Here is a 26618-nt window from a genome sequence, read left to right as displayed (position 1 = left end):
TAGAATTAGATGTAGAAAATTACTAATTTTAAATAAATTACACATTCCTTAAACAAGATTACAAATTAGAGACCAGAACTTCAAATTTTATTTTTATTTTAGAGAAAAACAAAAGTTTACAGATATTTGATATAAAGTAACCACACATAGAATGCCTCTCTTATGTGACACCAGGAAAATTTTCAGTATAAGCTACAACATCATATTTGAAGATAAATCCATGAGTTCTAATTTTTAAAAACCTGTAAGATGGTTTGCAACTTTAGGATATCAGATACATGGTATGCAAATCATTATTCTTGAATGCTACGTATTCATTCATGAAAGACTTCTAAACAAAGGAGTCGGAATTTGGTTCACAGTTTATAAACTTTAAACAAATTTTGTTATGATAACCTGTTACCCACCAAGGAAGTTATCCATAAACAAAAACAATCTGGTATTTACTAATTTTACACAATCCATTGTAAAACTTCCTGGTGTAAGACTTTAACCAACTGGGATTTCATATGAACCATAACCAGAGAGAGTGAACCATGATAAATTAACAGTATCAGAGAAAGCAGATGACATAGAGTTAACACTCACTGTATATAATTAAATAAAGCCAGCTTTCTTTCTTTCTTTCTTTCTTTCTTTCTTTCTTTCTTTCACCTCATACAAGTGATCTAGTAATCTCAATCATGGAATTTCAAATCCATCTATGGTTGTTGTCAAATTCAGTAATTAAAAATGCAACCCAGTGTACAAAGGACATTTTTCTCTTAATTTTAAAGATATTTATGGCTTATTATTTTTTAAACAAATTATTTACCCAAATAAATTCTTGCAATCACTTGCTGGTTCCTATGGACTATTTATTGACAATTATTTCTAAATTACGTAAATGTGTTGGTCACCAGTAAGTAAATCTTGTTTTAAAAATCAATGATAAGTGCAGCAATTATAAAAATATAGGATTCTCATTTGTATCTCTGGTTTAAAGTCTAATTAGTGATTTGTACTGATCCAATATTTTATATAAATACAAAATCTAACAATTTGTTTTCTTAAGTCTGTATGAGGTTATAGATATCTTTACAAATTTTGTTTAGAAACTGAATTTTAGAAGACATGCTCCTAAACACAAAATGTATTTTATGAATTATCTTAAGCATGAAGAAACACAAATATCCACTTTTATCATTCAAGAACAAATTATTATAATGCATTGCAAAATATTTGCTAATGGAAATGCAAAAATTTTTTTTAGCTAACCTGTTACTTCACACTATAGTACAGAATAAATTTTTAAAAGGCAAAATTTTTATTTACTCTGACATTAACAACATGGTTTAATTCAAAAAGTCAAAAGACTTATAGGGGTAATATTTCCAATTCAAACAGTATTTTGTTGGATTTCAATTTTTCCAGAGCTCTGAAATAAATAAATGTTTTTTGACTTTGCTTTAAGATGTTTAAAAGGGTATCAAGTATTTTACAGATACAGACTTTAGAGAACACTGAATTCTTAAAAAAAAAAAAAGTGTGTTTTTGTTTGTTTGTTTTACTCCATTGTAGGGTCTTGAAGACTTTTTTTTTGTCTAAAATCTCATTTTCACCTGCAATAATTGTATTCAGGTTTTCTCAGCAGGTAAAGTATACATTCTAAGAAGGCTTCAAATTTCAGAATTCCAATAATGCATTTAAACTGAGCACCCACTGAACCACGTTCTCTCCTCTTTGTTGTGTGTGTATGTGTGTCTATTATCTTCCAATTCTAATATTTATATTAAATTTTAGTCTTTTTAGCTCCCCAGAAATACCTTAGTGAACCCTCAGCAACTGCTAACCACTTAATAGTTGTGAACCGGAGAGCCCCTTCAAGTAGATCGTTAACCACAGAGTGCCTGACAATTTCCAAATCCTATCCTCTGTCCAAAAGGAAAAGATAGGGCTTTGTGAGGCCGAAAGGAAGCGAAGGAAAACAAAACAAATGTAGCTCATGCTGAAAGTGAAAAGTGCTTGGACAGATTACTATTTTCTTTTCTGCAAGGCGCCCTGCCAGACTTTTTTTTTTTTTTTTTAATAGAGAAGAGTTATTTTTTGGTCTGATTTTTCAGTTTCTTGGAAAGTGTTGGTATTTACATCCCCACCGGTCCCTCATAATTATGGTTGGTTGTTTTGTGTTTTTTCCATCCGTCCACATCACAGACCGCTGACCCCCCCCCCCCCCCCCCCGCCTCACTCTGTCAAAACCCCAACTCTGGGCGACCCTGGGTTTGGAAACTCCGCGGACTCCCGACGACACATCCCACTCTTCCTCTCACGCCTCTTATTTTAGTTGCAAGATCCCTCACTCCAGTTGCAGTAAAAGCCGGAAATTTTCATTTAACTACCCCCCTCTTTCTCGCCCCCCACTCGGAGCCGAGAGCCGGGGAGCTGAGAGGCTCAGAGCACAGCCGGGTCTCGGCCGCCTCCCCTCTCTCCGGAAGGCTTTAATTTGCACACTTGCTTGCCACTGCGCAGCTAGCCCCTAACCCCGCCGTCGCCGCCGCCGCCGCCGCCGGGTGGGTCTCGGGCAGAGTCGGCCTCCGGAGCCCCCGCCCCCGCCCCCGCTGCTTCCCGGGCTCGGCCGCGAGCCCCGGCCGGAGCCCCGCAGCCCCCGTTCCCCCATCGAGCGGCGCGGGCGGCGCCCTCCGCAGTCCCTCCGCCCTCCGCCGCTGTGCCCACCCCTTCGCGGGAGAGAGTGCTGGTAACTCCTTCCTCTGAGCGGGTTACCTGCTCGGCGCCGCGGTGGACACGTGCGAAGGTCTGACAGACACTCGCGACCCCCTCGGGAGGCCCGACGCCGCCGGGCCCCTCAGGTAAGGAGCTGTGCCTTTGGGTGGGTGGGCTGCGGGGTGGGGGTGGGGTCCCCGGGGGAGATTTGGGAGCTTGGCCAGGGTTGGAAGCGAGGGTGTGGGTGGGGGTGACTGTGGTGGGGGGTGTAAGTCTTCGGAATCGTCTTTAGTTAACCCCTTACGAACCGAGGCAGGCTAGTTACGGGGACCGGTTTTGGGGAGCTAGAGGAATCTCTCCTAATCTGGCAAGAGGAGGACATCCCACACCAGGGACACCCCCAACACTAAGGTCCTGTGCCTGCTCCCACATAGGCGTGCGCACAAACACCCACACACTCATCAAGCGTCTTAAAGCGGAATATAAACTCCACTCGGACACTCACAATTGAATAAGCCACACTTTAGGGTTTAAAATGCACTGCCTCTGGGGACTCCATGTGGGACATTGTGTTTCTGTGCCCCACATTCATTTCCCCACTAAAGCACACTCTCCAGCTCGGGGAGGTGTGGGTGTGGCCTCCACCTACTCCACCACGAGATAAATGTTAACGCAAGCTTCTTGCTGCCACCCCCTGCGGGGGTGTTATGCACACTTACAGGAGTGCACGCAGGCGGCCAGTGCACAGGCTTGGAGCCCCACAAGGACGCACGTTTGCTTTAGTTTCCCAGTTTACTTTTATAATTTAGAATATCCGAGTTAAAACGCACACCCGGCGGTGAGCAGCTCTGAGCCCCGCAGCGCGCCGCACAGTATGCACGTGGGGCGCATCTGCGTGTGCGCACACGCGGGAGTCGTGGTCCCAGTGCGGCCTCTTGTCGCTGCGCTGGTGGCGACCCTTGCGGTGCTTGGCAGGCTTCGGGAGAGGCACATGAAGGATTTCATTGAGTGTGAAGACAGAGAGCAGAGACAGAAAGCAGAAGGAGGCGGCTGCAGCCTTTGTAGTCGCGGAGGAATGCGGAAATGTTGAAGCACTATGTCAAACTTTTTTGAAATGGGGTCAAGTCACATTCAGCCAGCGTGGGAAAGCAACAACAACAACAAAAAAAAAGTGGAGGAGAGGGGGGGAAAAGGCACTGTTGCTCCCGTTTCTCTCCGCCGGAGCCGACCGTCCGGCGAGCGAGGGGGGAGAGCCAGGGCGGGCGGTGCGGGGCCGGGCCGGGGCAGCGGGCGCAGCTCCCTGCGGGGGTGGGACGTCCGCGACGCTGCCTTAGCTGCTGAGCCTCCGGTTGGACTGGGGCGGGAGGGGGATGCCGGAGGGGCGGGCTGCGCAGCCGGCGGCTGCTACTCGGCTACCTGTGTGGCCCTAGGCCTGGCTCAGACCCCCGTGCAGGCTCTGGAGGGCTCGGTCCTTGGCTCCCCCAGGATTTGCCTTAACCTTTTTAAGGAGTTTTGAATGGAGTGAGTGTGAGGGGCTCTGCGCTCGCTACGCTCTCCAGCACACCGTGGGGATCGCGCCATTTGTTTCTTTAATTCCTGGCAGAAGGCGAGCGGGCCAGCGGTTGCGGGGCAGGTAATTCCGAGGTGTCCTGGGAATTCCAGACACGCGGCCGGCGTGGCTAAGGTCCGGCCGAGGCCGCGGCGGCCATGGGTTGGAAGCTCCCTAGGTCCTGGATTGCAACTGAATGGGGAGGGAAAGTGTGCCCCTACCCTACCCCTCCACCCCCGCACTTTGTTGTGCAGAGGGCTGGGGGGGGGGGGCGGCGAAGAGCGTTTGGCTTTTTATGAGACCAGGCCTTAAGCCGAAAGAGGAATGGAGCTGCCACCTCTGCTGCTTAAGATCCAGAAGATCTGGGAAAGATCCAGGGAGTGGGAAAAGGTTCGCGAGTCGTGGCCCCAAGGGCGCAGCCCCTTCTCTCTCACCCCCGACGCTTGGCATTTACTCCTTCCACCCCCAGCCTTTTTAAGACGAGGTTGAGTTTTGATGAGGTTGAAAATTAGTTGAGAATTTTCAGGGCGAGACACGGTTATGCTACCTTCCTCCCGAAGTTATTCTTTAAGGAGATGACAAACTAAAGTGCGACGAATACCCCTTTCTCCCACCCTTATGGCCCCGTGGGCGCTCCCACTCTTATGGTCCCGTGGGCGACTCCCCCCTCCAGGGCCCCACCGTTTCTCCACTCCCGAGTAGCGGGAGCCCCAGCCCTCCCCGACCTCATGGGTTTCCACCAGGGAGGTCCTCCGAGTCGGAGGAAGAATTCCGTTTCCAATCCAGACTTCTTTACCCCAAGAAGACCATTTGTGTGTGCAAGTCGTTTTTAAATGTCTCCTCGTAGAAAAACTGAAAGTAGAAAGAAAGGAAGCAATTTCCTAGCAGATGTCTGACCACCCCTTCTCGCACACTCCCAGCATCGGGTTACAGGGTCCTGGGAGCCCCCACCCACATTCTGCAGCCCCACGCGGGTGGACCCACAGTGCCTCCACAGCAGCTTGTGCACAATCCCTGAAAGCCCCACGGCACCCCGGGAGCCCCTCTCCCTGCACGTCCAGGCCCGGGGAGGCGGGGTGGGTAGCAGTGCAACACAATGATGTAGGGATAAATATTAAGCCGTGACATTGACGTGCCCGGCACCTCCCCTCCCCCGCGCTCCCGGCACACTCTGGGCTGCTCGGCACGCCCCCTCCCGTTCCACTGCGTCCCGCGCCGCGCGCTCATCCCCGAGGGGCCCCTGCAACCTCTCCGCGCGAAGACGGCTCCAGCACTGCAGGGAAAGAAAAGTAACTTCGCTTTTCTCGGAGGAACCAGGAAGGATTAAGCAGCCTGGGAGAGGGCAGGAGCGCGCGGAGGGTAGCGATGGGGGCTTTATGAAATAGGAGGGAGGGGAGTCTACGGGAACCCGGAGGAAGGCGCCTGGGATGTCTGATTGCACTTTTTCTTGTCCTCCCGTCTCTTCTTTTAGGTGGAAGGATTGTGGACTGAGACGCGCTGGGGCAGAGACTATGTAATCGCTTCGGTGTCTGTGCAGAGGACTGCGCTTCGGGGAGGGAAGAGGAGGGATCGGCTCGCTCCTTGGCGACTCGGCAGGCGGAGTTTCGCTGCGGCACCGGGGTTGCGCCCGCCCGCGGGGAGGTCGCTCCATCCAGCCCCAGCGGCCGCGAGAATCCGAGCGCCGGAGCGCGGTAGTCGGCGGGGGCGAGGAAGAGCGAGACCAAGCTCCGGCGCGCGAGGGAGGGGGCCGGGGAGTCCGGGAAGAGGCGAGCGGCGGCCGCGAGCGAGCCGAGCGCGCCCCCCGCCCGCCCCAGCGGTGCCGCGCCGGGCGGCGTCCGGGCGGCATGGAGAAGGACGGCCTGAGCCGCGCGGACCAGCAGTACGAGTGCGTGGCGGAGATCGGGGAGGGCGCCTATGGGAAGGTGTTCAAGGCCCGGGACCTGAAGAACGGAGGCCGTTTCGTGGCGCTGAAGCGCGTGCGGGTGCAGACGGGCGAGGAGGGCATGCCTCTCTCTACCATCCGCGAGGTGGCGGTGCTGAGGCACCTGGAGACCTTCGAGCACCCCAACGTGGTCAGGTGAGCAGGGGAGCGGCGCCCGCGCCGTCGGAGGCCGCGCGTGCCCGGGGAGGGCCGGGGATCCTTGGGGCCCGGGGGCGGCTGGGGAGGCATGGCCCGTTGCCCTTACAGAGTGAGAGTAAGTTTTGTCGACAGAGCCGCGAGCCAGAGCCGGCGACCTTGCCAGACAGCGAGTAGAAAGACGAGTCAGGAAATGTGACCTGCGCAGGCTTCCCCGCCGCTTTGCAGATTCTGTGTTTGCTCCCTGCTGCGCCTGAAAGGGGGTACAGGAAGTTGGGTGCTTTTTAGGGAACGAGCCAACCTGAGACGTGCCCTGTGGGCCCCCGCATATTTTCCCTGGCCATTGGGGAATTTTTGAGAGGCTGAGAATAAGAGAAGTGGCAGGATGCGGTGAAAATTAGTAGGATGAGAACTTTCCTCGTGGAGCCTAGTATAAATAAAGTTTTTTTAAAAAGTAGCAACTTAAGAATATTATTGCCAGTCACGTCCAGTTTTTCTTACTGAAGTTATATAATGATAAATAAGTGTCAAACAGAGTGGCCTAAAAAATTTCTTCCACGAATATATTGCTTATTTGTGTGTATTACTTTATGTCTCTAGGCCAGCATGGCCTTTAGACTACTTCTTTTAAGTGGTGATGTGTGAATCTAAGATGTGGAATCTTTAGATTCTAAACGTTCTGCTTTTGCTTTTTCTGGAGGGGATGTGGAAAGTGGATGGGGAGACAGCATTTCTTAAAGCCTCTCCTGTGTGGTAACCAATAATTAAAGTGTGTGTGACTAGGATAATGGTGTTTTCTTAGTGATCCTGGAATTTCCCCATTGTGTGGTTGACATTGTGTGGTGTGTCATGCTTTTCTTTTCTAAACAGATATGCGTAGTTTTAAGTAGGAAAGGAATGCACAGAAACGTCTACAAATTCGAGTGTGATTTTACCTATCTCAACTCTTAAGATAGAGTGTTTGAAAAAGTAAGTCTTAGGGTGTTCTTCCTGTCCTCTCATCTGTTTGGGGATTCTGTTCAACAAACACATGCCTACTGTGCACGCTGTAGATGAAATTATGTAAATAAGCACAACTAAATATTTTTATAAAAACTCAAACAATTTAAGATTAGTCATCAAAGTCAAGAGACCCAAGACTGACCTTTGAAATACCAAGACCTACAGAGACTCAGGGAGCCCACTTGTCTACCAAATCTTCCTGGGAGGTTTTGACTTGTCTCCCCGTATCCTGTGTGATTGTGTGGTGCTTTGTTCCCAACACAGTTAGACTAAGGCTGGAAGGCTGCAAAGAATCATAAATACATAAATAAGGCAGTAAATGGCTATGAAAATAGGACCCCATTATACCTCTGCTTTAGCCAGTAAAAGAGAGGGGGCGAAGGATAATGTGGCCAGGAGAATGCGTGTTTTAAGGAAGATGGGATTATACATAACACCAATAGATTACTTTTTGTGCGTGTTTTCTTTGTTGAAAACCAAGAAAAACTCTTCCTGTGTCTCTGTGACATTGGAGGGAAAAGGGGAGAGTATGTTTTGTCCCTGTAACTTAGTTATCTTCCTGGAGGAATCACCTAGGTGCTTCCCAGAAGATAAATTCCACTCTTGGAATTTTAGGATCCAAGTTCTTGTTTTATTTTGTCTGTTGCCTGTGGAGTGTGTCCAATTAAGGACCATTACATGTAAGTAAATAAAATCCTGTCCTCCCAAGCGAGAGGTGTTACAGCGGTGCCCTGTGTAACACTGTCTTTTACAAAGCGCTGTCCCTGTAACAGGATGGGTTTTGCCACTGTGTTGGTAGATTTGGGCTAATCCTCTTGAAATTGGTTTGTCTTTAAAGATTTCTAACTGACTCATGAGTTGGATTCTGTACTGAGAAATTTCAGGAGACTACTTATAAATTCAAGACGAAGTTACCTAAAGGTTTTTAAAAACCTTATTTTTACAGATTAAGAATGGTGATGATGGTGCCTACCTCTTAGGAGTTGCGAGGAAAAGCTGAGATAGTGTATGTGAGAGCACTTTGTAAATTTAAAAATGCTTCAGATGTCCAAGTATTATTTGTTTTCATGCTGATTAGTGGATCCCTCGCCTCGAAACAAGTTCCCAGTAAAGCATCATTTCCCTTGACCTTTCCTATAGAACAAATCTTACTCAAACCCAGACATACAGGCTCTGGAACCCAGAAACTGCTTGGATGTAATGGTCAGAAAAGGCCACCAGTCATAGGCCATGAAATTCAGTGACACTTGAGGTCATCTTCATGAGCTCCATATCTCTGTTCCATTTTGTTTCCTTCCTCTTCCTTCTCTTCTGCCTCTGCCTTGGGGCAATCACTGGTCCCCATAACTTGCTTAACTAGACTAGGAATTCAAGATTTTGAAGGTTGCTAATATTGTTCAGGCAGGGTCAGAAATCAAGGACAGGTGACAGTAATTTTTTTCTTTCCAAGGGAGAGTTGTCAAAGTTGGACCCTCCCCCCCCACACCTGTGACTTGTTGGTGCCCGACAGGACCCGGTGTTAACAATGCTATGGCTGGTTTTGTAAAGGCTTCTTAAAAGGACAGATGTCTTTGTAAGTGCCTTCAAGTCATAGGTAAGTGATCATAATTATAGGCCCTTCCCACAGGTAGTTAAGCCTCTAAGCTTGAAGGAGCATAATAAACATATTAGTTTTTTCAAAAGTTTAAGATTTAATTTTGGTGGATTTGCCAGAAAGGCTGACTTGTTACCGCTGGCACTAGCACTGCCTTTCTGCACAGGGGTAACTACTTGAAATTCTTGTTTACCTGTGCTTGATGTATCCCAGGCCTGGGCTTGATCTGCCAGTCAGTGTCTAGGATGTAAATTTACTCTTATTTTCTAGCCGGTGATCCCGAATCCTAGAGCCTTTGCCAGAATCCGACTTCTGTGAACCTGTGTTGGAGCTTCACGCTCCACAAAGGACTCCTCTGTTTTACCTTCTGAACTCAGTCTAGATATGGTAGATAAAATAGTAATATGTTCTGTCAGCAGTCTGTTGATTCACCAAATATGTAATGATTGCTTATTATGTACCAGACACTGCTGGAAACTGGGGATTCATCAGTGAACAAATCAGAAAAAGTCTCCATACTTTTAGAACTTACTTCGTAACAGGTTGTTCTTTTTTCTCTTTAAAAATTCACTTGTCTTTATTTCACGTGGGCTTGTTGTGCTGTATTTAGCCTCACTAGTTGTATAGAGCAGCTAATATTTATGATAATTTGGTTACCAGGAATTTGCTGATTGAGTAACTAAGATAACCAAAACACTAATCAGAATCAACTGCTTTTTGAAGCATTAGGAAGAGACATACAAATAGATGTCTCCAAGATGATATCGACATGGAACTAATAGATATGAACATTTGGGCTCCATGTATTCAAGAAGGATTACTGTTTAAAAACCATGGTGTTAGGTGCTGAGAAAGATACTTGGGTAAATCACACCTACTTCCCTCAAGGAATTCCCCCCATGTTTGAAGGAATAAGATGATCACCAAACCCCCTGAGACGTGACAGTGTTGTGTCATTACAAAGATACTGGTAAGCACTACCAGCATTGTCCCCAGGGATTAAATTTGTGTAATTCAAATCAAGTACTGGTTCAGAAATTAAAACTAAGGGCATTTCAGTGGATAAACTTATGATATCTAAATATGTTAAATTCTTACTGTTGGCATATTTAATCACTGCTTTAAGAAAAAACAACAGAAAAATCCATGTAGCTGAGTATTATTATTCAAGGTGAATTTTCCAATCTTTTTAAAGAGCTCGGTAACGTATAGCATTAAAGGAAAATAATAATTTTCTCTAGGAAAACCGAATCATTAACAGGGTAGAAGAAACATGGCATATTATGTGATGTAGCATAAAGCGGAATCCTGGGGTGGGGTAGTTCATGGGAATCCTTCTGAATAAAACTGTTACTTTGTGGGTGAGTAACATGTCTCTTAGGGCTTGTTTTAGTGAAAGCAGGAAAAGTGGGTTTAATTTTCTTTTTTTAAGTTTCAGTGTGTTAGAAGTATGTTTGGCCCTTCATTCTCTAAGAGTCCCTTGAAAAGTTTACAATTTTGTCAAGCTTCTTTAAGAAATGAGCATTTTCACAGTTATGTTCTGGCCATTCCTTGTTCCTGCTGAAGGACTTGGTAATGCTGAATTGTTGGCATTGCACTTGTACCCTTTTTATGGAACTGTTACCACCCTGGAATTATTAGAATTTCTCTATTAAGGAGGAAATGGCTTATAGAAGGGAAACTTCTATAAACTTGAATATCTCTTGATGTATTTCCCTATGTTTAAGATATGGACGAGTGAATATCTGTGAAAACAGACTCCATGTTAAAAGTAAATTATCTGTTTTTTTTTTTTAATGTCTCACTATTAATGGTTCCTTAGGAATGTTCTTTCAGATTGAAACCCTTAATAGTTATATTGTGTCATCGTAAATTCATGGGCATTAGAGTTGGAAAGACTTTGGAAGTCTTTCAGCCCTTTTATGTTATAAAGAAATTTCAGAGGTCAAGCAACTTGTCTGTCGTGCCATTTTTAAGTTGTTGACTTGGTCTAAAATCTGAGTAGCGATTTTTTTAAAAAAATTCTTTTTGTTTGATGGAAGATGTTAAACAAATGAGTACATTTCTAGTTTGGAAAAAATGAACTATATGTGGACAAAGGTGCTGGTTTGCCAGGAATAAATGACATATCAATTCAGGAAATTCCTGAATTCTGTGGTGTGCCCTGCTGAAGTCTATCTGTAAAAAGTGTGATGATTATCCATTAAATCCTGCCTTTAAAGACTTTGAGTAATAACTATGATCATATAAACAGTCTTAGTTAAAAAATAATATAGGTTAATACTTAAGTAATAATAGAGAATTCATTTTAGACAAAACAGTAGGAAAAATCAAAATGCTTGTCTGATGAATGAACTGTTTAATAATGTGGCTCTGGTATCTACTACCCATATAATGAAATAAACATTATAATACTTGAAAATTAGGCAGCATAACAACCTCTAGTAAGCAAATATGGTACTAATGCTTCTTGAAGAACTAACCAGACTACTGCTGTATTTGTCAGGAGGTTCTGATGAGCTTGTCTTCCTAGGAAGGAAATTGTGGCTTCTTGGTGTAATAGAACGTGGCAGAAACAAAATCTGGGTGCAGGAGGTTTGGTAATAGGACAAGGTAGTGTGCTTAGTGTTGGGCTTTGTCGAAGGGCCAAGAGGCACCACTGGGTGGGTACTGGTGGCGGTTGGTAACAAGCATGCCTATATAAAGGTCACTGTGTGATGAGCTGTAGATGCTAAGTCTGGTGGGGCGGGTAGGTCAGCAATCAGAGGGAGGAGTTTTATAAGGGACACCAAGCAGTTGTTCTGAATATCACCAATTTGCTGCCATACTTGATTTCATTTTACCATCTGCACATGCAGCTCTCCACCGAGAGGTAAAGTAAAAGCACCTTACGGCACGTGGCAGGAATCTGTGTGCGTGGGCGGCAGTAGCCTGGTGGTCCCTGTGGGCTAGGGTAATTATTAAACATTTAGTAGTTTAACCAAATTTGAGTGACTGTTGGCTTTGTCATTTAAGTAGCCATTTTATTTTTAATTCTTATAATCTGGTCTTCCTAAAAGATTTTAATGCAGTAGAACTAGAATCACAGTATATGGATTTCTGAATTGGAAGGGGTCTTCCATATAACCTAGTCTAACCCCACCTTTGGTCTGTGTAGGAATTGTTTTGTAAATGTGTGAAACAATCATCTCACTTTTAGTCAACTGTTTTATTCCACCGTTAACGTGCGTTGTAGATAGAAATTGAGGATGGCCAAGGTTCAGGTGGAGGTTGATAGCCAGTGTTCGCAGGACAGGACGGCTAGTGGTCATTGCGTATCAGAACACGCTCCCTTGGGAGGTAAAAAGTATTTTCGGTTTAATAATTTAATGTTTTTTCTGACTTGAGTACAGGATTATATCTTTTATATCTATAGATAACACAATATCTGTAACTTATTAGTTGCCCGGTGTATATTTTCTGAATGAAGTAGAGTAAATTAAATTACATACCCCTGAGGTGAGAACTTTTCATCCTTTTAGAGCTGCATACAGCGTTAGCAAGTGCCTCCAGCTAAACACTGGGAAATTATTGGGTTATTAACTGCAGTGCATCTGCACACCAAGACTATTTAGTAAGAACTTTCAAATACTTACATCCATTTTTAAATTATACAAATACCCATTTTTTGGTCTTTAGTACTCGCTCTGCCTTTGGAAGGATTTTCTTGTGTTCTTGCTATGCATTTGCCACGTGTATCCTACATGCATACAGACGACTTCATTTTCCCTGAATTTGTTCCTTGCCGTCCATCTCTGCAACTTTCATTGGGGCCGATTTCAGAATGTGCACTCAGTGGCCTTCCTCGTACTACTGTTTCTACCTGTAGAAATGCTACCCATCCTTCAGAGCCAAAGCCTTAATGCCACCCTTTTTGTGTGTGGTCTACTCCTTAACACCTACATTTGGATAAAATTTGTTTCCTTCGAACCCTGACATCTTTGGACCTCCTTTGTGACACTCTGTAAATGTTTACCCCTTTATATTATTATGTCTGTTATATAAGATAGAATATTAATCTTCCCCCAACCACCCTCTTCTGATCCTCTACCTTTCCACACCCTAGTTGTAAGCTCCTTAAGGCAGAGAGTATCTTGTGGTCGTGTCCACTTGCATCCTATATCCAGTGGAAATAAAATGAATAAATGAACAAGTGAATAAAATAATGGAAAAGAGGCTTAGTTATTAAGGAGGGGACCAAATGGATTATTTCTGTCACATGAATGTTAATACCGAGGAGTGTCAAATAAAAAGGGAAAGTGGACCTATATGTAGGAGTATGCTTATTTGGTTTCATGGGAATAATAAAAAAATACTGAAAAGAGAACATTTCATTTTTGTTTTACTCCAGTCTATATAGCTTATATTGAAGTGAGTTTCAAAATTTAAGTAATTCCCATCATTAACTGTACAGTCTTGGATTTGATTTATACTGTATTGATAACATGAACATTAGGAAATGTGCACACATTCAGTAAAAGTTGAAAATGATTTGAACATTTTTAAATATAAGAATGGAAGTTACATTTTAATCAATTGCTTGAATTATTTTGGTTTTTTTGCCCCACTAATTTTAATATTGTTGGCATTTCTTACTGGAAAAACTCAGGAGGAGCTAAATTAAGCAAAACTTTCCTAATAGTTTCTAGAAGAATATCAAGATTTGGAATTCTGTTAAAACTTAGTCTTCCACTCCATTTCATAATTTGTGTACAGAGAATTTGGATTCCACCTTGACAAACTGGTAGGTTTAGTTAAGAAGTATTCCTCCAGCCGACCTAACTCCAGTTCCTCAAGACCCACGTGGTTGGTGTGTTTGCGTGTGTATGCGTGCGCATGTGTGCATGTCCGGGACAGTTGAATGCAAGATCCCTGAAAGAAGGAACTGTGTTTTCTTCTTCCTTTTGCTGTATCCCAAGCGTTTAGCATGATGCCTGGCATCTTGTGGCCCAGAATAAATATTTGTGAACGAATGAACGAATATGTACCATCTAGGAATTTAGATTTGATTTTTTTTTTAGTCAGAATTGGGTAATAATGTCTGAAGGCATATGTGAGATTGATAGCATTCAACAAGTATTTATTGGTTATCTGTTCTATTCAACATTTTATTCAATATGATTAACCTACGTCTTGAAATATTTACCCAAAAAGTGATACTAGATCTGGAAGCTGTTTTATAATGGAGTGTAGCTGAAACCAGTTGATCATTGTTAAGGCTGTAGAAGTTCATTGTACTGTTCTCTCTTCATTTGTATATGTTTGAAATTTTTCATCATCATAAGCTTTAAAAATGTTCCTAGTCAGTAGAATAGTGGTCAGAATACTTTGCTTCTATTTTGACTTCCTCCACTTACTAGCTGAGTGACCTAGAGTAAGTTCCATATGTCTCTTCGGTATGGGTTTCCCACCATAAAATTAGGAATTATTACTGTTCTTTTGACCTTAGAGAGTTCCTGTGATCAGATGAAGTTGTGAATATGAAGATCAAATGTTATGCAGCTAGAAGGTGTTATTAACAGAACGAATTCCTGCCCTCAAGAAGTTTGTAATTTTGTGGAGGAAACCAACATGTACACAGATCTCTGTATGGCACGTTGGGAGGATGGACTTTCATTTTTTCACTCCACGGGGTGAAAGTATGAATGGAGCTAGTTACTTCTGAAATGACATGCATTGGATTTATAGTAATTATAGTAAAATGCAGTCTTTAATCTGGGTATTGGTAGTTGGTGTCAAGTTTACCCAATGCTGTATCATTTTCATTAATGGATTATTGTAGGAGGATCTGAGGAGAAAGTGCTCCTGGAAACACACTGTCAAAACTGATTTCTGTTGTATTTCACTATTCAAATTAAGGAGAAGTTGAATTCTTTGCTTGTTCTCTCTCTCATAAAGATTTTATTTTTAAGTAATCTGTATACCCAACGTGGGGCTCGAAGTCACAACCCCAAGATCAAGAGTTGCATGCTCTTCCGACTGAGTCAGCCAGGTGCCCTTTTCTCTCTCTCTTTTTAAATTTCAAATCTCAAGATTATTCCTTTTTATGTCCCCTATTAGCATTTTTTTTAAGATTTATTTATTTGAGAGAGAGCGTGGGGGGAGGGGCAGAGCAAGAGAGAGAATCTAAGCAGACTCCCTGCTGAGTGCGGATCTGTTGTGGGGCTCCATCTCACAACCCTGAGATCATGATCCCAAGCCAAGAGTCAGTCGCTTAACTGACTGAGTTACTCATGTGCCAGTCAGGTCTTTTAGAGATTTATTTATTTATTTGAGAGAGAGAGAGAGAGAGAGAGAGCAGGGATGGGGGGAGGGACAGAGGAGTTGGAGAGAGACTATCAAGTAGACTCCCCACTGAGCATGGAGCCCAGGTCGGGGCTCGATCTCACAACCCTGAGACCACGATCTGAGTGGAAATTAAGAGTCAAACACTCAATCGACTGAGCCACCCAGGCGCCCCCATTTTTAAAATTTCTTAGTGGAAACCAGGGAACTATCTGAGTGGTTTCAAGTTTTTAGATAATGTCGTCTACATTCCAATCTTATAGAATCACTTACGGAAGTTATTAAGTAGCCTTGGGTAAAAATGGGGTGTTTTCTTACTGAGCCATGAGACAGATTGAAAGATTGGGCTAGAAGGGACTCCTAGTGCTAATCATGAATGTATTTATGAAGTGTATTTAAGTGTATTTAAATGTATATATATATTAAATGAAGTGTATTTAAATTATGGAAGTCCCCTTAAACAACTGGGAAGGAAAGCATCCTTTCTTTGAAATAACGCACTTTTTACACATTAAGACACAGATGAAAAGTTGTGACATCCTGCTAGTCATTACAAATTATTTTTAAGCCCGTGGGATTTAATCAGTGGTAATTAGACTAGAAATTGAGGTGGTTGATGCCAGTTGGGTTCTCAGCTAAACCGGTTAGTATTGCAAAGAGAAAAACTCTGTTTCAGAGGCATTACTGTCTATCCTTTAACTGTCAGCTAACTCAGAATGATGGGATTCATCTAAAGGAGAACCATGTAAGAGCATAGCATGGTTGAGGGGTGCCTGGGTGGCTCAGTCGGTTAAGTATCTGCCTTCCACTCAGGTCACGAATCCTGGGTCCTGGGGTTGGGACCCTGCTCAGTGGGGAGCCTGCTTCTCCCGTTCCCTGTGCCCTTCCCCTCACCACTTGTGTTCTCACACACTGGGCTCTCCCTCTCTCTCTCTTTCTCAAATAAATAAATAATCTTTAAAAAAAAAAAAAAGCATGGTCGACTCAGTGGTACCAATTCTGAATCCTAGAAAAACAGGACTTTTGAAATTAGTTAAGAGTAGCATCATTGTTTATGAAAAATGGTAGTTTTATCCCCACCTTAGCTGATAAAGTTGAGAGGTGAATCCATCATTAGGCAAATAGAGAACAGTCTGGAGCTGTAGCTTGTGATCTGAAAGGGCCACACACTTTCACGGAGATGAACAAAGACGAGGTAGAGGTGAGAGATACAGTGAGGTGAGGCTGTAATACGGTGATAGAACCTGGATAGCTTATGTAAATCTGAAATTTCTTAGACTTCAAAATCTAAAACCTAGTGATCTGAAAGGAGATGAGAATTCTGGCAAGTTTAGGAAGGCCTCAACCAGTACTTGTTGAAAAAGTAAACTCCTTATCGTTCTTTAATTCCATAAGAATAACATGGAATTTTATTTCCTGATGGCTTTTTCTTGGGAACTTTATTTTCACCATCTTCACATTGTCCTTTGTGCCTAGCGCTCAGATATTTGTGCAAGTGACGCATGGAGTAACGTAGAACATATGCTTCCTGTTAGAACGTAAGCTTCATCTGGGCAGGAATTTTTGTCGGTTTTGTTCACTGCTTTATTCCCGATATCTAGAACAGTGCCTGGCACATAGTTCAGTAAATGCCTCTTGAAGGACCAACTGAACGAATAGTTGAACTGTGACCGAAGATTACTCTTTTTACAGTAATTTTATTGACAATAAAAATGTAAATACCAAAATTTAGTAGATATGTTATTTTCTATTCATTCATTAGTATTGCGCTTAAAACTCTTAAGGGTTTTATAGTCTTTAATAATTATAGTAGTAAATTAGATTCTGACTTAGGAAGTAGGAGTTATTTAATAATTTAATGGTTAGCAAGTAGATTGGACACTAAGCTATATCCCCTTTAAGCTAATTCTTCCACTATGTTTTCATTAGTTATGAGTTATAATCTTAAATAAAAATATTAAGTGATATCTTAAATGGTTCTATCATTTGTAGCAGAATTGACTTAGATGTTTTGGTGGAAATTTTAAGACGTGGTTGCAGATTCTCTGGGTTATGAAGTTTTATAAAAAGGGTTGGTACACACTGTCCTAAAGAGTTTGATGTAAGCTGTCAAGCCTTTGTATAAGTGGCTATAGCGGTCCTTGCAAGTGGTGAAGCCCGGGTGGCCAGTCCCGGTGTGAACCTCGCCCCAGTACTCCCATTTATGCTCCCATTACAAGCACCTTCGTTCTCTGCTTAAGTCAGTTGATTGTGATCATGTAAGGAATCTGACATTACTTAGTCATGACCAGCTGTAAAGAATAACAGTGATAGTGATAAGAAGAAGAGGGAGGAGGACGGAGGTGAAGGTGGGGGGAGGGCAAGGAAGGAAAGGAAGAAAAAAAGGAAGGAAAAGAAGAAGGAGGCATGGAATGGAATGGAAGAGTATCAGGTATGTTGCTGGGAGTCGTTACTAAAGTAGAATATGAGGCGACTTGTTTGCAGTTTTTTATTTAAAATAATTACAATTTTCTGTTCATTGTTCTGGATATTATTGCTATGTGGTAAATTGGCCCAAAGTTGAGGGGCTTAAAACAATCATTCTCTGATGCTCAAAGATTCAGTGGGTGGAAGTCTGACGGAGCACAGCGAGAATGGTATGTTTCTGCTTCATGACGTCTGAAAGCTTGAAGTGGGGATAAAAGAGCAGCTAGGGGTTTTATTCAGCTGGGGATGTCTTTACCCTCAAATCTGTTGTTTCCTATGGGCTGGATGATTTAGGATAGGACCTGAGCTGGGACTGTAGTCCCACCTTACCTCTCCATGTGGTCTGGGGTCCCTCTCAGCATCAAGGCTTCAGAGTAGTTGGACTTAGATGGTGGCTCATGGCTCCAAAAGCCAGTCAGTGTTCCTAGGAACAGGCAGTGTCATTTCTGCCACATTCTGTTGGTTACAAGTGAGTTCAAAGCTTTATAGATACAAGGGGATAGGACATATATTATCTCTTAATTGGAAAGAGTGTTAAAGAATTTGTGTCTTCCCCTCTCTCTCTCTCTCTTTTTTTTTTTTTTTTTGTAATCATGATATTAGTACTTGGTGATTTGTACAGAAGGATTTATGATAAAAAAGCAAGACTCCTGCCCCAATTATCTGCATTTCCAGTACTCAGATACAACTTCTTCTAACTCTGTTTTTGGTGCTTCTGGTAGTTCCATCTGTTAATCTAGATAAAATGCTATGCTCTATTTCTTGATATTTAAACTTCAGATACCTATTGACTTCTTGCTCTGAAAGATGAGGATTTAGCTCATTAATACTACTGTTCATATCCTTCACCTTTTGTTAGATTGATCTATCTTTATTTCATATAATAAGATAATATGCTTTTGTTCTTTTATTTTTGACAATATCTCTTGATTCTCCATTTAATAAGAGAAGGGTATTTTATCCCCCTATCCTTTATACTCCTTTTAACACTATAACTTTTACCATCTACTTTGTTAAAGTTTTTAAACATTTACGTTGTGTTCTGCAACCACAACTGTAGGTCCAGTGTTACTAACTCTGTGAGGTCAGAGGAGTCTTTCTTAAATACAGACATCTAGATTCTCATTTCTTACTTTGCATCACTTTTTAAAAATTGTACTCTATTGTAGTGTACTTCTTATTTAGACCAGAATGTTTTTATACTGTTTTGTTTTTCCTGGAGTTTACAATTGCCTTTCTATTTTTTCATGCACTGTTTGCCTTTATCACAGCCTCAACTTCTTTTTTTTTTTTTCCAAACACTTTATCCTACTACCCATTTCTGTTGAATTGCCCATTTCCTGACATTTCTCTGAAGTTTTGGTTTACTCTGGACTGATTATTTACTGGGCCTGATGAACAGTTCTCTTCCTGAGACTTTTTCACTGCTCCTTGGGTTGAGCCACTTAATTCCTGCATCCTCGCCTTTCCTCTTTAGTGGTTCACACCCTTGTTTTGCTAGTATATGTTTGCAAGTAACTTCCTAAGAAATTCTGTATGGAAGATAAGCTTTCTGAATCGTCACCAATTTGGAAACATTTTTATTGTTCCTCACATTTGATTATAATTTGACTGTTTTTAGAAGTTTTGGATGAAAAATTTTACCACTGAACTTGAAAGCCATTGTTCTCTCTCTGTTCAGTGTTGCCAATGAGAAATTATCTGCCAAGACGATTTTCTAATTAGTTTTTAGTAACTTTTCTGTCTGGAAACCACTACGATGTGTTCTTCAGAAATATGTGTCTATGTGTGGTGCTTTTTAAATTAAATTTTCTGGGGGTGCCTGGGTGGCACAGTTGGTTGAGTGTTGGGCTCTTGGTTTTGGCTCTGGTCATGGTCTCAGGGTCATAGGATCAAAGCCTGCATTGGGCTCCATGCTCAGTGGGGAGTCTGCTTGGGATTCTCTCTCCCTCTCCCTCTGCCCCTCCCACTGTGCTTTCTCTCTAAGATGAATAAATAAATACTCAAAAATAAAGAAATTAATTAATTAATTAAATTTGCTGGGTGTACTGTGAGATCTGTGTGCAGATTTGTTTCATTTTACTTTTAAAAATTACTTCTTTATTTATTCTATTCTTTCTCTCTGAGGTTCTCCTGTGAGTCAGATAATTGATCTTTCATTTGGGACCTTGAAGTCTCTTAAAGTTCAGTTGTACAGATTGGATCTCCGTGTGTGTCTTGCCTTCTTTTCCTCTCTTTGTAACTATTCTGTTTGCTTTGGTTTTGTTGTGCTCTATATTCTAAAGAAATCTTCTCTCTTATTTTCCCAACTGTCTATTGAATTTACTCTGGGCAATTATATTTTAACCTCAAAGTATCTTTTTCTGTTGTTGTTCTCAGCCTGCTTTTTCTTTTTCTTTTCTTTTTTTTTTTTAAACATTTTATTATGGTTTTATGGGTGTAATATGTCCTTGAATAGCTCTAAATGTTTAAGAACTTCTCCATATTATCTTTGTTTTAGTAAATGTGTAGTGTTTAACTTTGTTTTCCTATTGCTGGATTCTTTCAATGCCTGGTGATGTTTGGATATCCTTTGCTTTTTTTAAAAAATCAAGTTTATTGAGATGTAGTTCATATGTAGTAAAAGGCGTCCATTTTAAGAGTGTATTTTTTATGAGTCCTGACAAATTTATATGCCCACATAACCACTGTCAAAATCAAGATCTAAAACAATTCCATTACCCTAAAAGTTCCCTCAGGACACTTCGCAGTCAGTCTCCTCCCCCTACCTGGACCCCTGGCAACTGCTAAACTTCTTTCTCTCATTACAGATTATATTCGTCCTTTCTAGAGTTCTGTATACATGGTATCAAACAGCACTGTGTTCTTTTGTGTCTAGCTTTCATCACTAATTTTGAAATTCTTTCATGTTTACTGTATCAGTAGTTCATTCTTTCCCAGTACGTGACTTTGCCACAATTTGTATATCCATCCACATGTTGATGGTTATTTGTGTTGCTTCCAGTTTGGGGCTATTATGAATAATGCTTCTATAAACATTCATATACAGGTCTTTGTGTTCATACCACATATGCATTCTTTTCATTTACATACATACCTAGATGTGGTTTGCTGGCTTGTATGGCAAATGTGTGTTTAACTTTTAAAGAAACTGCCGAACTTTTCCAAACTGGTTGTACCATTTTACATTTCCACCAGCAATGTGTGACGATTTCATTCAATTTGCATTCTGTTCAACACTTGTAACCGTTCTATATTAGGTGCGAACTGATATTACATTGTGGTTTTAATTTGCATTTACCTAATGACTAATGTTGTTGAACATCTTTTCATTTGCTTATTGGCGAGTCTCTTACCTTCCTTTGGGAAATATCTATTCAAATATTTGACCATTATTTAAAATTGGGTTATCTTATTGTGTTGTGAAAGTTATTTATATATTCTGGAAAAGTCTTTGTCAGGTAAATGTATTGCAGATGTATTCTCCAGGCATATGTCTTACTTTTTTCTTTTTCTTTCTTTCTTTTTTTTTTTAATGATGTCACTCAAACAGAAGATTTTAATGTTTTCTAAAGTCTGACTTACCATTTTTTTCTCTGATGGTTTGTCCTTCTTTTATATCCCATCTAAGAAATCTTTGCTTACTCCAAAGGCACATACATTTTTTTTCTTATGTTTTCTTCTAGAATTTTACAGATTTTGCTTTTATGTTAAGTCTGTGATATATTCAAGTTAAATCTTTGTGTGTGGCTTGAGGTAAGAGTTCATTTTTCTCCTTGTATAGATACCCAACTGTCCTAGGACCATTTGTTGAAAAGTCTGTGCTTTCTTAAATTTGGATTACATTGGCAACTTTGTAAAAAAATCAATTGACCATGTACATTTGGGTCTATTTCTAGACTCTGTTCTGTTCCATTGATTTATATACCCGTCTTTTTGCCACTGCCATGATGTTTTATTTACTGTAGTTTTATCGTAGTCTTGAAATTAGGTAGTGTAAGTTTTCCAACTTTGTTCTTCTTTTTTAAAATTGTTTTTTGTAATTCTGCCTTTTGCAATTTTGCTAAGAATTTTTACATCTGTGTTTATGAAGGATATTGTTCTGTAATTTTCTTTTTTCATAATGTGTCAGATTTTGGTTTTGAGGCAATGCTGGCCTTATAAAATGAGTCGATAAGTGTTTACAGCTCCTCTGAAAGATTTTCTGTAGATTAACATTAATTCTTATACCTTTAATAGAATTTACAGGGAAGTTGTCTGGGCATAGTATTTCATTATGGGAAGGTTTTAACTACAATTTCTATTTGCTTAATGGACATCAGTCTGATGTAGGTAGAATTACTTTTTATAATTTGTATTTTTCAAGATATTTGTGTTTTTCATGTAGGCTTTTGAGTTTATTGATATAGATTCTTTAGTCTTGTCTGTAGACTCTATAGTGATGACCCCTCTTTCATTCTTGATATTGGTAATTTGTAGGTTCCCCCCCTTTTTTTTCCTTAACCATACAGGTAGAATTTTGGCAGTTTTATTGATGATAAATCAGTTTTTGGTTTCATTAATTTCCTTTATCATTTGTCTCTTGTCTAGTTTATATTTACTTTTATTTTTATTTCCTCTTCCTACTTACTTTGGGTTTAATTTGTTCTTTTAGCTTCTTAAAATAGAAGCTTAGCTCATTGATTTTAGAATTTTCTTTTCTAATGTAAGCATTTATGTTATTTTATTCTCCTCCCATAGATTTTGGTATATTTTGGTTCCATTTTCATTCAGTTCAAAATACTTTATTTTGGTGATTCTTCTTTGACCCATGGGTTACTTAGATTTGTGTTCTTTAATTTCCAAACACATGCAGGATTTTTCAAATTCCTTTCTGTCTAAAATTCGCTTGTGACAAGAGAACAACTCTATATGATTTTAATCCTTTTTCAATTTATTAAGACTTCTTTTGGTCCATGTAGTTTATCTGGGTACATTTTATATTCGATTCTTTTTAAAATATTTTACATTTCCCCCCTCACTATGTTTACATTTTCCTTTAGGTCTTTTAACATATTTATAATATTTACAATAATTGCTTTGATGTCTTTGGTATTTCATAATCTCGGTCTTTTCTGGGTCTCTTTCTGTTCACCGAAATTTCTCCTGGTTATGAGCTACATTTTCCTCTATGTCTGCATGTTTAATTCTTTTTTATTGGATGCCAAACATTATGAATGTTAGTTACATTGTTGATTGCTGGATTTTGTTCTATTCCTTTAAAGGTGTTGGACTTTGTTCTGATGGATAGCAAATTAACTTGGGGTTCAGTTTGATCCTTTAAGGCTTATTTTTAGTTTTTAGTTTTTGTTTTTGTTCGTTTTATGGGGAGGGGATCTAGTAGTGCAGGCTTTACTCTAGGGCTAGTGTAGGCCCACTAGTAAGGCATTAGGCTTTTGTAGTCTGTTCTTCTCAGGATGATGGGAACAAACTAAAAAGATTTCTTGCCCTTTGTGAGCTCTAGGAATCACTCAGTTTACAATTTCCTCCTAGTCGTTTATCTTTCCTCAGAAACAGTTTTTGCCTGGTCTTGTGCATTTCCACGTGTGCAGGTTGATATTCAGGAAAGGACTCAATAGATCTCCCCCCCCCCCCGCCCCCGTAGATTTCTGAAGCTCTTTTTCTAGGTGGCTTTTTGTTCAGTACTCTGTCTTAACAAATTTTAGTCACCTCAGCCTCCTTGTCTTCTTAGCTTCTTGATATCTTCCTACTCAGCTCAGTGATACTAGAGTCCTCACTTTGGGTTCCTTCTCCCTGTGCCTGTGGTCTGGAAATTGCCTCCACACAGAAAGCTGCCAGGGCAGTTTAGGCCTTCCCTCATTGATTTCCCTTCTCTCAGGGATCATCATTCTATACCACCTGGAGTCTAGTATCTGAAAACAGTTGTTTTATATATTTGTCCAGTTCCTAGTTGTTTGTGACAGTTAAGTCTGAACCTTCTTGCTCTCTTACTGCCTTGTATATCCATTAGCTTTTTTAAATAAAAACTGGGTAGCTAGTATGGCTGTTAAATAAGACTTTTTCCTCCCTGCTAGATCTTTTTTTTTTTTTTTTTTTTTTTTTTTTTAGATTTTATTCATTTATGAGAGAGAGCGCAAGCGGGGGAAGGAGCAGAGGGAGAGGGAGAGGGAGAAGCAGACTTCCCACTGAGCAGGGAGCCCGATACGGGGCTCAGTCCCGGAATTCTGAGATCATGACCCGAGCTGAAGGCAGACACCTAATCGACTGAGCCACCCAGGTGCCCCAAGATCTCATTTCTGAGTGGAAATTCTGGGTGGCTCATTTGGAGTAGGGATGGAGTATCTTTTATCATGCTCAGTTGGTGTAGGGGTGAGAGTATCTTTTATTAGGCTTTACTTTTGAGTGAATGGGAAAATTGGCTGTCAGGATGAGGAAGAACCCCCAAATGCCGTATTAAGAAGGGTTTTATCCCAGTGTCCTCGGTATGGGGATGACAGTGGGGATGCTGACCGGGGCCGTTACCGGGTACAGACCTTCCTTCAGTTGCCTCCCCTGCTTGGGCTGCATTTCTCTCTCCCTTTCTCCATCACACCTGCTGGCTCATCCAGCTCCTGCTTCCTCCACAGTGCCCTCATAGCTTGTTTTAGGGCGCTGGCCTTCCCTTCAGTAAAAATATTTGAGCGTGCCCCTGATGCTCACTGACTTAGAAAAATTATGTCTGTATACAGATATATATATATATATTAAAACACACAAAAGCGATGATTTTGAAATGAAGGAATAAAAAAAAAAGCCTATAATTAAAAGGTATTTTCTTAATATGGTTCCTGAATTACATGTTCACCAATCTAGAGACCACTGTCTTTTTGGTGACTTTCTCTGTCATTTTCCTCCATCAACTTGCTTCTATTTATTTTCAGTCATCCAGAAAATCTACTAAATTGTCAATTTTTTGATGGCATCTTTCTTTACTTACGGGTTTTATTTCTTTTTCTTTGGTAGTATATTGAGAAAGACTGGACGCAAATGTTTACAGTGGGTCTGCCATTTTTTTTGTTCTTTTTTTTTAGAGAGGGAATGGGGAGGGACAGAGGGAGAGAGAGAATCTTAAGCAGGCTCCACGCCCAGCACAGAGTCCTAGGCAGGGATTGATCCCCCAACCCTGAGATGGTGACCTCAGCCGAAATCAAGAGTTGGATGCTTAGCGGACTGACCCACCCAGACACCCCGCATCTGCCATTTTGAAGTGGAAGTCCCATCTGATCTATTTCTTAAAACTTTAAATAATTAAAATGTCCTTATTTCTTGCAGTTTCACTTTTGGTTTACTGAGTGGGAGCAGAAGGGTGTCGCTAAAGGTAGTGGCCTGAGAATTGCTTATAACCTGCAGGAGGTTTTATTTATGCAACAGTCTTCACATTTGGATAGATCGATAGTAGTGTGACTCAAGAAAGTAGCCCGCACATTTCACTGGGAGCAAAAAAGTTGAAGAACACATTTTCTGGAGACATATGGAAATCATGTGAGATAGACTTTTCCCCCATTTCTGTGACATTCCTTAATTTTGCGGACAGTCTAATCATCTGGAAAAGAGCCGTATATATAGAAAGAACATTGTCGCTGTCTTCCTGTTGCCTGTTGCACCTGGTGGTCTACAATCATGGTCATTCTTGGTTTCCATACTGTCATTTCTAGGTTTTCATAGAGCATCCCAACAGCTGGTGTAAACCCATAACATGCATTAACTAATTTGACATCATAGTCGGAATGTTAGCCAATTGATTTTTCTTCAGAGAAACCAACTGAAAAAATAAGCCCACTATGAATTAATTCTTTGCAGGAATTTCCCATGTCTGATGATTTAAAAGAATAAATTCTGCATGTAAATGAATCATTACAAGCTTAATTGAAGCTTGTTGGATACTCAAGATTACTCACTGTGGTGTGTTTCTGATGGAGACAGGAAGTGAAAAAGCAAGGTCTATGAGATTTTTTTTGTGCATGAAGTCTCAGCCAGTCTTTTCATGTTTCTCATTGAGGCTTTGGTCGCTAGGGTAAATGACTCAAGGTATCTATTGCCGCTTAGCTGTTTTTAAGGGGGAATTTCCCCCCACACTCCTCCCTGCCCCAAAATAGCTAATTATATACTGGAAGTTTCAGTACATTGTTCACAGTTTGTGAAGTCAGCATATTTCTGGAAGCTCACTGTGAATGTAATTCTTCGCTGTACTGATGCTTTTGTTTCTCCATCCCTGCAGCCAGCACTGTACTGTAAGGACACAATTCTATCGCTATTTTTTCCCTCACATTTGATGTGGTAGTTTGCATACAGCTGCAGAGTAGACAGTTACCTTTGAAAGGAACATTTGGCTGCTCTAATTTGATTAAAGAAAACCACCTCAATCATTTCTAGACTGAGAACGTTTTCATTTTAACTTGGCAGTAGGAGTTGGGAATGTACTCACTGCACTTAGATATGTGGGGGAGCAGGCAGGGAACAAAACCAGCTCCTCAAATGGAGACAGCTTTGGTGCAGTTGTTTCTGGTTTTTTGTTGTTGTTGTTGTTGGTTTTTTTTTGTTTTGTTTTGTTTTTAAGGCAAGCAGTGTTCTGTACGATTGAATCACCTTCTCTTTCCCTCCCAAATTTTCTGCGACCTTGATTTTCACCTCTGTCTCCTTTTCACGGGCTTTTCCTTAGCATTTCCTGTAAACTGATTGTGGCAGGGGTAGAATGCTACCCTAATGTGATTTGAAGGACTTGGAGGTCCTCAAAAGAATTCTCCCATTTTTATATAAAAAGAAACCTACAAATCATGAATGACTATGAATTGGACATGCTTTCTTGGCCACCATTGAGTGGCTAAAAAAGTTTTTCGACCATGCGTGCACAGACCAAGGTTGGGAAT

The 26618-nt window shown here is 41.3% G+C and overlaps 1 protein-coding gene across 4 annotated transcripts in view; it reads left to right on the top strand.

Annotated features, from left to right (window-relative positions):
- Positions 1-2665: 2665 nt before the first annotated feature.
- CDK6 (cyclin dependent kinase 6) overlaps positions 2666-26618 on the top strand; it is a 240845-nt gene continuing 216892 nt past the window's right edge. Inside the window, exons 1-2 of one of the 4 annotated variants that reach the window (XM_026505623.4) lie at positions 2666-2846; positions 5721-6326. In XM_026505623.4, the coding sequence (XP_026361408.1) occupies positions 6094-6326 (233 nt within the window). In that variant the 5' untranslated portion in view covers positions 2666-2846; positions 5721-6093. Of the gene's footprint in view, positions 2847-4129; positions 4334-5452; positions 5609-5720; positions 6327-26618 lie in introns of those variants that run through there. The other 3 variants (XM_048212848.2, XM_026505613.4, XM_026505611.4) reach the window with 3 other exon arrangements.

The sequence above is a fragment of the Ursus arctos genome, unplaced genomic scaffold (assembly GCF_023065955.2).
Source record: "Ursus arctos isolate Adak ecotype North America unplaced genomic scaffold, UrsArc2.0 scaffold_3, whole genome shotgun sequence".
Classification (NCBI taxonomy): Eukaryota; Metazoa; Chordata; class Mammalia; order Carnivora; family Ursidae; genus Ursus; species Ursus arctos.
This window is presented reverse-complemented; position numbering and strand designations above follow the sequence as displayed.